Source organism: Talpa occidentalis, unplaced genomic scaffold (genome assembly GCF_014898055.3).
Source record: "Talpa occidentalis isolate TD23 unplaced genomic scaffold, MPIMG_talOcc4v2.1 talOcc4.3, whole genome shotgun sequence".
Lineage (NCBI taxonomy): Eukaryota > Metazoa > Chordata > Mammalia > Eulipotyphla > Talpidae > Talpa > Talpa occidentalis.
The window spans coordinates 134,214,143-134,226,376 of record NW_023603184.1 but is presented as its reverse complement, the minus strand read 5'-3'; the positions used below and the strand labels follow the sequence as shown (position 1 = coordinate 134,226,376).

Genomic DNA, 12,234 nt, shown 5'->3' with positions numbered 1-12,234 from the left:
TAAGCTCTGTCCCTCAACCCCCATAAAATATCAAATGTCAGGTGAAATGGTAGTAGGATGTATATTCAAGTCATCAAAAATCAGCAACTTATACCTAGGATGTCCATATTTAATACCAAATACTTATATGTTCATACATAAACATGATAACACACGCACCCCTCACTTCGATATAATTTTTACTTGCAGAAGGTGTTTAAAGAAAAACAGTCTGGGAAACTGGAACACAAGTGGAGAACCTATCACTAATTTTGGTGTTTGCTCTTGCTCAGAAAATATCCAGGTAAGATAGAATTCAGTTTCAGTGAAGTAGAAAAAAGGAAGGAATAAATATCAAAACTTGAAGGATCTATCTAGAGTCCCAAAGAATCAGTATAATTTCATTTTAGGAAAGTAGTAGCTCAGAGATGTGGACCTGGACAGCTCACAAAAGAAAAAAAAAAAAATACACACACACACACACACACACACACACACACACACATATATATATATATAAAGAGAGAGAGAGAGAGAGAGACTTTGAACTTCAGGTCACTGTTTTAAATCTACCTCAGGACAAATTTCCAAAGGCGGAGAATTCTGTGATGGTCTTTGTGGAAACCAGCTGAAAATGAATTTTTGGTCTCAGTGCAGTTCTAACCGGAGAGTTCTATGTTTTGCACAACAAAATACCACTGAAGGTGTCATATTTAAAAACATAGTAAGGGCCTCCCTGGTGTCGCAGGCAGTTGAGCACTGCACTGTGAAGCTGTCCACAGACTCTGCAGCATGGGTTCGATCCCTGCTGGCAAGAATCCCACGTGGCACAGCAGACCTCTCCTGTCTCACCCACTGCTCCTCTCAGCAGTGTATTTCAGTAAATCTGCCTGTTCTGTTTCCTGATCTGTCTGCAGTGAATCCTCTCACTCTCCAGCACATCTGGCCTGTACCCCAGTTCTTGTGTAAAAATAAAATCTTTAAAAAAAAAAAAGATTGCATCTTTGTTTAAAAAAATAAATAAAATGCCTCCCCGGTGGCGCAGCAGTTGAGCGCTGGGCTGCGAAGCTGCCCGCAGCCTTTGCAGCGCCGGTTCGATCCCCGACTGCCGGCAAGGGTCCAACATGGCGCGCAGACCTCTCCTGCCGCCCGCTGCTCCCCTCAGCAGTGTGTTTCATCAGTCTGCCTGTTCTGTTCCCCGCTCTTGCTCTGGTGAATTCTCTCACCCTCCCGCACTTCTGACTGTACCCAGTGCTTGTATAAATAAATAAATAAATAAATAAATCTTTTAATTAATAAATAAATATATATATATATAAATAAAAACACAGTGAGAGCCAGTATGGCAGTCAGCTTAGAAGCCAGTGGTGTGCAAGTCCAGAGGGGCACTCCATATGTCTCTAAGCAACACCTTCAGGCTGCTGGAAAAATCCACATCCTCAAAGAAATGGAAAAGATCTTTCAACAATCACTTTCCCTATCTGTACTCTATACTTTTTTAGGCCTATCAATTCAACAAACATTTTAAAAATTCATATTCACTGGGGAAATTAAAGATTGCTGAAGCAAAGAGATGATCACTATTAGTTTCTGAGGGTCACTGTGTTGCCAGCTTCCCCACAGGGGAGGAATCTAGCAATATTTTCTTCAAACCCATATGGTTATATCCTGGTTGTCTTGGTACAGTATTTTAGAATGAAAATGTTTTCAGTAAATGCAACCTATTTTTTGTGATTTTATGCAAGACAATTTCTAACAATAAGAGCTGGAATCCAACCAGCAACTTTAAGGATTCTTGTGTAGTTAAAGAAGAGTCTTACCTAGCATTGAAAGAGTTTTCTAATCCCTCATCAGGCTAATTTCTGAAATTCTTCACTTATTTTCCTAGCTCAGTGTAAGTCAATTAACTTACTGTTTAAGATATAGGCAATTTTTATTTTTAAAAAAATCCAGTAGACATAATTTTTCAACCCCACACTGATGATGGAAATCTTAGTTGCTATAAATAGCTTTTAAAACAATTTGATAGTATCTACTAATAATGAAGTCATCCATATCCTACATGATCAGCAGTTCCATTCCTATCATATGCCCATCAGAAATTTGAATTGTTTCACAAGAGACACAAGAGGGTATTCATAGAAACACTATTTATAATAGTCAGCCAAATCCCCACCAACTCCTGGTTAAATTAAATGTAACCTGATTCTATAGCAGAATCCAGCAAAATGAGAATGATTTATCTATAATTACATCTTATATGGAAGATTCTCACAAATGATGAGCAAAAAAAGTCAAGTACAACCCAGAATATATGATATGATTCCCTTTACATAAAATACAAAAACAGGCAAAACTATGCTGTGCCAGTGACTTTGAATGCCGTAGTTATTAGAAGGAAGCATTATGAGGGGGATTCCAGGGTAGCGCCATCTGGGGTATGAGGAACTTCAAGGAGAAATGTGAGAATTTATACTGAAAGTGGTAAGGAAGTACAGAAAGCTACAAACATAAAAATAAGTGGTTAAAACTGAGCTCTGAGATTGGTGACTGGTAATGTACCAATGTTTTTAATTCTGACAAATGTATTAAGGTAACATAAGATGCTAGAATGGAGGAAACTGGGTGAGGGGCACACAGGAGCACTCTACTCTTTGCAACTTTTCTGTAATTCTAAAATTATTCCCTGAAAATAGTTTATGCATAAATTTTATATGTATTTGGGGATTGTATATAAAATTATATATATGTGTGTGTGTGTATATATGTATGTTATTTGGGAATAATTTTAGATATATAAAATTAAATTCATATTTATATAAAATTAAATTAGATTTATATTTAACTGTATATAAAATTGAGCTCTAACATCTAGACTTGGTACCTTAAACTTAATATAACATGAACATTTTATCAACTACTGTCAATCTCTGAGAACTTATGTCTGCTAATGTTTTCAATCTGGAGTAATTTTTTGTCCTCTTGTGAGTTATTTAGGGAATTTTGATTCCTATCTTATTATTTAATGTTATTCTCCATGTATATTAATTCTGTCAGTACAGTGAAATAAATACAGCACATAAGTTAACTTGTATTCTTGTTTGGCTTCAAACAAGTTCTAAATACATGTATGTGCTCTATAAAAATAATAACCACATAGTCAATTTGGTAGGAGTAAGATGACTTCCTTTTCAAAGATTTTTGGAGGCAGAAAACTACCTTATCACACTCTACCAGTTGCAATAATAGACAAATTGTGAGACACAAACTCCTTGATATTATCTAGTTGATTTGCACAGCATTAGTTTGAAAGAACTGACTTTTTAACATTATTTTTCAGGAATGTCCTAAATTTAACTATTCTCCACCACATAGAAGAACTTACTCTTCACAAGTAATTTACAACCTCACTGGGCACCGCTTGGAAAATTATCTTATAACCACTGCTAATGAGTTTACACAAAAAAGGTAAAAAACCTCTTTGTAACATTTAATTTAGCACATCTTACTTTTGAATTGTAATAGTAACCACCTTCTGATCTTGAGACAACAGGAGCAAATTTCTTTTGATTATTATTCTTTTGAGTGGGTAAATTCTCTGTTTTATCTAAGCAGCCTTATGTATTGAATTTTAACTGACTCTAAATTAAGATTCATTTAAGAACATTGAAAGCACTGAGAACATTGAAAATGGATTGTTTATTTGTACATTTTTTTAAAGCAAAGGAGAAGATATTGGCTGGATTATTCCTGAATTAATTCAGAGAGTTTTGAAGCAATACTTTGATGATAATTATCGTTAGTTCTGATATGAATATTGTAAAACTTAATAGTATTAAATATGTATGTGAAATGTGTCCATCTGTAACAGGTCATGGACTTGTAGCAAGGTCAGGGACCTAAGCCACCTAATCTTTTACCAATCACCAGCTTGCAATTGCCAACATGGATGCACCTGGAAGACCCAATGCTAAGTGAAATAAGGCAGATCCAGAAGGACAAGTACTGCCTAATTTCACTTTATGTGGAATCTAAAGTAAATTCATAAATTCAAATTTCTAAAATTAAAGTCATAGAAGCAGAGCAGAATGGTGGTTGCCAGAGTCTACAGAGAGAGGGAGATGTTGGTCAAAGGGTAGCAGATTTCACTTATATGAAATGAGTATGTTCCAGAGATCTAATCTACACCAAAGTGACAGTAGTTAAAAACACTGTATTGTATACTTGAAGTCACTCAGAGATAGATCTGTAGGCTCTCTCACCTCACATACACACAGAGAAAATGGTAATTATATGAGGTGATGGATATGTTAATTAGCTTGATTGTTGTGATTACTTCACCACATAGACATATATCAAAACATCAACTTGTATACCTTTTAATATGTTAAATGTTTGTCAATTATACCTCAATGGTTGGGGGGAGAGAGTTGCTAGCCTTACAAAATCTACTGTTTTCTCCTATCCTTCATCCTTTCCCTCCTTCATTCCTGAATGTATGTAAATGATTAACATTCATTGTAAAATAATTAGGGACTGATGAAGGGTGGAGTTGGATTTTTTCATGATAAACTAATTTAGTATATGCAAATGATGCCTGTTTGACTGTATATAATATATATAAAATATTAAAATGAAATGTTACTTCAATTTTTAAAAAACCCAAAAGAAAAAATATTATCTCTACCCAAGTATAACCACTGCTGATTGTGTATCTTTCCAGAAATTTTCTAGTCTGATAAACAGATATTTTTACCAAAATGGAGCTTACTATAAAAAATTGTTCTAAAATCTACTTTTTAAAAATGTGAGCAATATATTACAGTGTTCTTTGCACATCAAAAATATAACTCTATTCCATCACATTTGGGTGATAGTCACAAGATTATCCTAGTGTGCACCATTATTTATCTAAAACAACCCTAATTTTGGTCATTTAAAGTGATCTATTTTTAAAATTACTACTTGGGTTTTTCAAAATTCACTTTTTAAGAGCCCATGAGCTGACAGGTAATTATACAGATACAACTTCACCTTCAAACATCCAGGAAGAGAAAAAAATATAGTGCCAGGGAGCAAGCTGGTGGGGAAAGTTAGATGAACAAAGGCATGGAGTCATTTGAAAAAAGATAAGAACTATTATTATATCATTTTAGTATTGAAATGCCTACAAAAGGATATTTAAGAGCTAAAATCTTAAGATTTCTTGAAATGATGCACAGTCCAGTTAAGTTGAAGAAACTGGTTGCAAATATGTCACTTATTTTCAGAATGATTACCCACATTTGCAATTGTTTAGAAGGATTTTTTTACTTCCAGTTATAATGTACACTGTAGACTAAAGTGTGATAAAAGAAATCAATAAAATTGTAAGCTATTTGTCAGGTAGTATTTATTTCATACTGTAAATGTGTTCCTAATGGAAAGAATAAAATGGGAGCTCTTAAACATTTTAGATCAATTTATGAATATTTTCTCCATTAACACAAGTATAAATTTTATTATTTGTATAGATATGGAGGTTGGAGTTTTGGGCTACCTTTGACTCAAGACCTTCGTTTTGATATAACAGGAGTTCCTGCCAATAGAACACTTGCCAAGGTAAATTATGATCTTTCTTCTGGGATCTCACACAAATGAGAATGTGGACTTGAAATGTTTAAGCATTTTCATGAGGTTGAATACAAAACATGGTACAATCTGTTTGAAAAGTCATTTGGCATAATGTATACTCCATACCCCTGTGATTCCCCTGTGTATTTACCCAAGGGACATTGGTCACATTGACCAAAAACACAACCCTAAATGCCCATCTACAGTAGCATTAATTGTTACATACTTATCCAGTAGAACTTTCAGCGATGGAAATGAATAAACTTAGTTCTGTTCAACAAGCAGGCTAATTTTCCTGACATTATTAATAAGCAAAAGAGAAGGCAAAAAAGAATACCTAGCTTAATTGCTTTTTTTATGATCCTGGAAAGTTGGCAAAACTCAACATTATTGTTTAGAGGAGAGAGGGTATATTGTGATTTATAAGAACAAAGAGGATTAGAGATATGTTCTGGAGGCTGGCAAATTTTCTCAACCTGACTGTTATTTCAGTGGGTATATGTTTTATAATTTTATAATGTAATTTTTATAGTTTTTTGCTAAATGGTACATTAATGATTCAGCCATTTTTCTTTATGCCTTGAGACAATAACAATTTCTTTAGTTTATTTCGAGCTATTTTTTGTTTTTGGGAATAAACTGAAAATAAAGAACAGGGAAGCTTAGCAGAAATTAATAGATAAAAATAATCCTGTTGTATTTTTTTCTTTTAAATTGTATCTATGTTTTGAAACAAGCTAGAGTCACAGAATTACACACATATTACCCATATGATCAATAGTAAGCAGGAATTTTAAATTGTCATTCATGTATTTCTCACTTTGGTAGTAAAAGGCATATTTGCTCTGGGAAAGTAGAGAAACTAATATTCATTTAGTGACTGGTTAAGCCAAGCTCCAGTGTCACGTTTTACACAAACTTCTAATTTCATTCTCAAAGCACCCCTATGAGATCGATATTATTGGCCTATTTTAGCTGATTTTTTAACAAGATCATATATAAAGTAAATAGTGGCACCAGAGGGCCTCCTTTGTGGCCTCGGGGTTAAGTCTTAGCACTTTGATCCCCAGCCAGGAAGCTAACCCACCTGTGCAGCAGACCTCTGCTATCTCGCTCACAGCTCCCTTTAGCAGTATATTTCAGTAGATCTGTCTGTTCTGCTCCCCACTCTGTCTCCAGTGAATCATCTTACTCCCTGTACCTCTGCCCTATACCCCAGTACTTCTATGCAAAAAATAAATAAATATTTTTTAAAAAATTAGTGGTGCTGGAGATTTTAATATTAGTCTTTTGTTTCTCCCCTTCCTCTCTCCATAGGCAGAATAAGTACTCAACATAAAAATGGCATTCTAATATTAAATAATTTCTCTCTAAACCAAGATTTGTAATTTTTAATTAATTTAAATTAATTTTGAATTGTGAACTGGGTTTCTTGAATTGAGATACACCAGTTTTTTAAACTCTTCTATTTTTGAGAAAAGTTAGAATAACTCACTTCCTTGAGGATTTAACTAGGAATAGAAAGTGGGGGAATTTCAAAGTTATCAATCGTGTTGCTAAGGACACATATATACATTTAACTTCACTCTACAGGTCTATATGTCATTTGTCTTTATTATCATTATTGAAAGTTAAAATGTCAGAGTTATAGTCCCAGAAAAACTATGGACCAGCCTACAGAAATGGAGATGATAATGATTTCAACAGCTTATTTCAAGCATTGTCTAGAGAGATCTGAAATGATGAATAACTTGGTATTGTCACACAGAAAAACCTATTCACCCATTCTCTGCCCATCTCTAAGTCAGAAACTACGAGGTCTGTAGTCAACACTCTGCGAGATGGTTCATCATCTTCCACGATGAACTACTTTATTGGGAAATTGTTGCTCTTGTTTTAAATATAAAATTTGTAGGCTGTTAGGGTGAAGATCCTATTTATTTGAATACAGTGCTGACCTTGCCTTCCTTTGAATTTAACAGGTGTGGTATGATCCAGAAGGCTATCACTCCCTTCCTGCTTATCTCAACAGCCTGAATAATTTCCTCCTGCGTGTTAACATGTCAAGGCATGATGCTGCCCGACACGGTAAACTCACTTACCCAGAAGCTTCTTGTATTGCAACTTTTGCTACTCTCCTCATAAAAACACAAGTTACATCCCCATTCCTCTCAGTGGCAGGCATTTTATGGTGTCTAAATCACAGATTTTCAAAAGAAGTTTGGAAGTAGTAACTACCGCCAGATGGAACATTGTTGGCAATCCCCTTCACTTCAGGTTAATTTGGCTTTCCCATTTATCAAGTCAGAATAATAATGTTGACTTCACAACCATTTCTGCTTTCAGTGGTTATAACCCAGAGGAAAATATTTTATAGTTCTGTACTTTTTGTAGGCTAAAAAATAGAAAGCAATTGGTGCCAATAAATATTGTTCACAAATTTATGCATGAAGACAAAACTTTTAAACTAGGAAGTTTTATAACTGAACAAAATTGTTACTATCAATTGAGCATTCAACATATGATACAGGCTTTCTCTGAAATTGAGTGAATCCTTACAAGTTCCCATTGAGGATTTAGTAGTATTGTCCCTACTGTTATTTCTCTGGGACTCAGAAGTAGTATTTGAACCCAAATTTGAGCACAGGTATGTTTGATGCCTGCCTCTTCATTTTTCTAATTCTCCGTACTCCATACTTCATTTTTCTTACACTTCTCTGAACTCAGTCAGGTCTCCTTAAGTTGGATTTCCAAGAGACTTTCACATACTTTTTAAAATAAGGGTTGGAATTTGAAAGAGATTGATTTTTTTTTCTAATTCAATTACTGCTCATCAGACCATATCATTCTTAAGCCTGCTCAAAGTATATTCCCACACTGATTTTAAAAATACAATAATAAAGATGGAGAAAGACTGAGTAACATATGTGCTGGTCGAGACTGAATTTCTAGACTAATGAATAGTTTATCAAATAACCTGTTAAATAGAAAAAAAGGAGACTGCATATCTTCATCTTCCTACTATTGGGCATAATAGTAGGTGCTGGGTACAGCTGCGATTGTAGAAGTAAACTGTAGAGTAAAAAACTCATTCTAGCAAAAGAAACTTTCTTTCAGAATCTTCATTTCAGAGAAAACCATATTTTTGCCCAACTGCTTTGACATTTTCCTTGCAGGATAAACCATAAAGGAAATAACATGATAGATCTAGAGCATCAAAGAGTGTACAAAGTGGTAAATTAAATTAATTGGTGACTAAAGCCAGGTGGGTCTAGTGTAGCCTAGTTTGAAATATTTTTGCACACTTGACTCTCAACAGGATATCTTATTCATAGTCAAAGATATTTGTTGCTGTGACAGATAGTGAAAGTATAATAACTAGGGAAATGACTAGGGGGAAATGTAGGAAAGTTCTGTTGGTATGAGCAAGAAACTAATGCCAGGGTCAGTTTTTGAAACCTATTTTCAGGTTTTATTTATTATTAGCATTCTTTTCCAAGACCAAAGTAATCTGAATCACTCTGATCTCATGCAAACTTATGTCTCCTACCACTGTATTTTTAAGCTACAGAGTCTAAAACATTAAGCATTCTGAAATCTAAACTTTGTATATCAAACTTTATATTAATATGCATTATAAATCCAAAAAGGAAATTTACCTTTTAGATTTAAAAATAATGCTTAGCTTGGGTTATTTTTATTGTTAGTAGTAGTAGTAAGCACATAGTAGTGGTGTACTTTCTATTTTTTATTACCTTTCCTTCTATAGGTTTATAAAAGGAATAGCTTTCCACCCTCTGTGGAAGGAGTTTGATTTTTTTCAAGAGACCCAGGTCATCCTAAATTTTTTTAGGAATGCATGAATGGGGGTTGCTATAACAAATACATTATTTTCCTGCCACCTCTCCCTACTGTACTATTTTAAGCCATCTTTTTTCTGGCTTCTACATGAATTGGGATTTTCTTTAGCTGTAAAATTGATTTTTCCTTGAATTCTAGCATGCAAATAAAAATCTTTTAATTAACTTTCCTTTGTAATGTCAATATCTATTATATTCATGTGCTTCCCTCTAGTGGTTAATTTAACATGAAAGGCCTGTTCTTTCTTCACAAAGAACACAGGTTTGCTTGTTACCTCTAACAAATGTTACACATCTAGTGTGTTTCTCAAAAATAATGACATATTGCTCCTTCTACTCTACTGTTTATTCTTACCTTTTATTGCATTAGTAGCAATGGTCAATCAGCAGCTTCTTGTTTTAGGTTTACAACTGCAGAGACAATAGAAAATGTCTAATTGCTAATGTATATTGTATGTAAGGAAAATAATTGAAACTTTAAGACTTGATTAGATTAAAGGAGCATTCTTTGACTAATCACAGCACTCAGGACATTTTGCTGGATGAAGATTTTTATATAGATGGCCAACCCTGACACATTTACTTGATCTTTGAACTAACAATATATATAAACAATTGGTTCATCACCATTTTTCATAGTGGAATGTATTGGCAAAGATTCTTCAGATGAAATGGAGTATTTTTTGATTCTGAAATATATAATGTGGAAATGAAAGATATATTTTCCCCCACCAAGTATTTTACTTCAGCAACAAAGTTTAAGTAGGATCCCAAGGGAAATTGATTTTTAGTGAAAGGTGAACCCATTATTTTACACCAAAAATTTTAAAAGTGCATTCCTTTAGTGTGATAAAATTATAGGTCAAAATGGTTATTGTTGTTATTGGTTTCTTTATTATGTTATAGTTATATATATTTCCTTTAACATCTAACATATTTTAGCCTCAAGATTGTCATTCTGCTGAAAAATTATAAATTTAAGTTACTGGGTTATAACTTTAGAATAATTCATAATTTGTGAGGGCTGTGAAAGGGCCTTAATATGCTATTATGAACATATATGAGCAGTAAGTAACAAACTTCTCAATCAACTTATGACTCTATGGGATCAGGTGTTTAAGGAGCATCCTCCTCCCTTCCCCTACCATTCTTTTCCAAAGTTACTCAGAAAGTATAGACTGGCTTCATGTTGTGGTCCTTTTGGGAACTGCTGGCAGACGTCTTGACTGGCTCGCCCAAGTCTTCTGAGGAAAAGGAAAAAAGAACCTTGTTCTTGTCTCAGATAATATAACCAAATCTGGGGATCCCAATAATTTAGGTCTGTATTAGAATTAAATGGCTATTTTTCTGGAGTCAGCTAGATCTCTTTGTCCTCCTGGATATTTATGCCTCACTGAAAATCGCACTATGATGGCCCAAGCTCCTAAGCCCTACTCTGGTAAAACTCTATAACACTGGGCATCTTAGAGGTTATGGAGGAGAAGGAGGGATCATCTTAGGCTGCACTATTTACCTACCTTGGCCAATAGCACAATAAAGAGGGATGGAGTAGTGTCTGATATTTAGGAAATCCTCCAATAATTGGTTTCCCTTAGAGTTGTTTATTGGAATATTCATTTCCAATAGAAGCATGTATGTCACCTGATGAGAGAAGAAAATAGAAAATGACTTATTTAAATGTAGAAGAGGCAGAAATGCTATATATGAAATATAAAGTCTTGCCTCTTCCCCAAAGAATACATACATGATGTGAAAACTTTTTTTCCTTTTTATATAAGTGATGCCAATTGTATGAGATGAGATTGGAAGAGGAGGATCATTTTCCTTTAAAATTATTTCCTTTCCAATTATTTGCCCAAAGTATTTTTAGGGGAATTTATATCACAGAGTAAGGTAGAAAAGTGTGGTGTACATTCATGTCAAAACTAATATTTCCGATTAACTGAATACTAATGAGAAAAACTGTCTCTTCTTTAAGGCATCATCATGTATAGTCATCCTTATCCTGGAGTGCAAGACCAAGAACAAGCCACGTAAGCAATGCTATCTGGCATGACTACATTCTCCTTGGCAGTAGAGCTACTGTACAAAGTGCTATAATTGGAAATCACAGTTGTATCTGAGTGAATGTCAATCTAGAAGAGCTGGTAATATAAATCACTGACTGGGATAAAAGGAAGTCTCTGAAAATGTAGAGTAAGGTTGCCAAGTAGAGCTTGTTGACTGTGGATTCATAGAATCTACTGCTTTTATAAGTCAAGTGCATTAGTACTTCATCACTTCAACTTCCCTGCATAGCATTTAAGTTCTATTTCTGTGCTCCAGAAATACGTATCCCTTGCATCCACCCTGTAACCCGTGGAAACAGGGGTTTTTCTATCAAATATCCCTAGTCAATTCAGATGCACTAGAGCTACATTTATTCTAGGGTCACAGCAGAGTCCTGTAGGAGATTATTATCTGGCTGCCTTGCTGGGAGATTTATTTGTGTCACAACCAACTCATGTACTGTTTTGTTGATAGTTTTGGCCATGAATCTTTCTGAAAGAAAAAAGTTTCAAAAACTTATATGTGCTTTCCTCTCCCCATTGTTCTCTACAGAATGAGCAGTTTAATCGATATTTTAGTGGCGCTCTCCATCCTGATGGGCTACTCTGTCACCACAGCCAGCTTCGTCACCTATGTTGTAAGGGAGCATCAGACCAAGGCCAAGCAGCTGCAGCACATCTCAGGCATTGGTGTGACATGCTACTGGGTAACAAACTTCATTTATGACATGGTG

The 12,234-nt window shown here is 34.6% G+C and overlaps 1 protein-coding gene across 4 annotated transcripts in view; it reads left to right on the top strand.

Annotated features, from left to right (window-relative positions):
• Positions 1-12,234, top strand: part of ABCA12 (ATP binding cassette subfamily A member 12) — a 286,187-nt gene that overhangs the window by 254,476 nt on the left and 19,477 nt on the right. For all 4 annotated transcript variants that reach the window (XM_054700067.1, XM_054700066.1, XM_054700068.1 and 1 more), the window contains 6 exons: positions 190-283; positions 3,320-3,447; positions 5,493-5,580; positions 7,575-7,680; positions 11,431-11,485; positions 12,054-12,231. In XM_054700067.1, the coding sequence (XP_054556042.1) occupies positions 190-283; positions 3,320-3,447; positions 5,493-5,580; positions 7,575-7,680; positions 11,431-11,485; positions 12,054-12,231 (649 nt within the window). The remainder of the gene's footprint in view (positions 1-189; positions 284-3,319; positions 3,448-5,492; positions 5,581-7,574; positions 7,681-11,430; positions 11,486-12,053; positions 12,232-12,234) is intronic.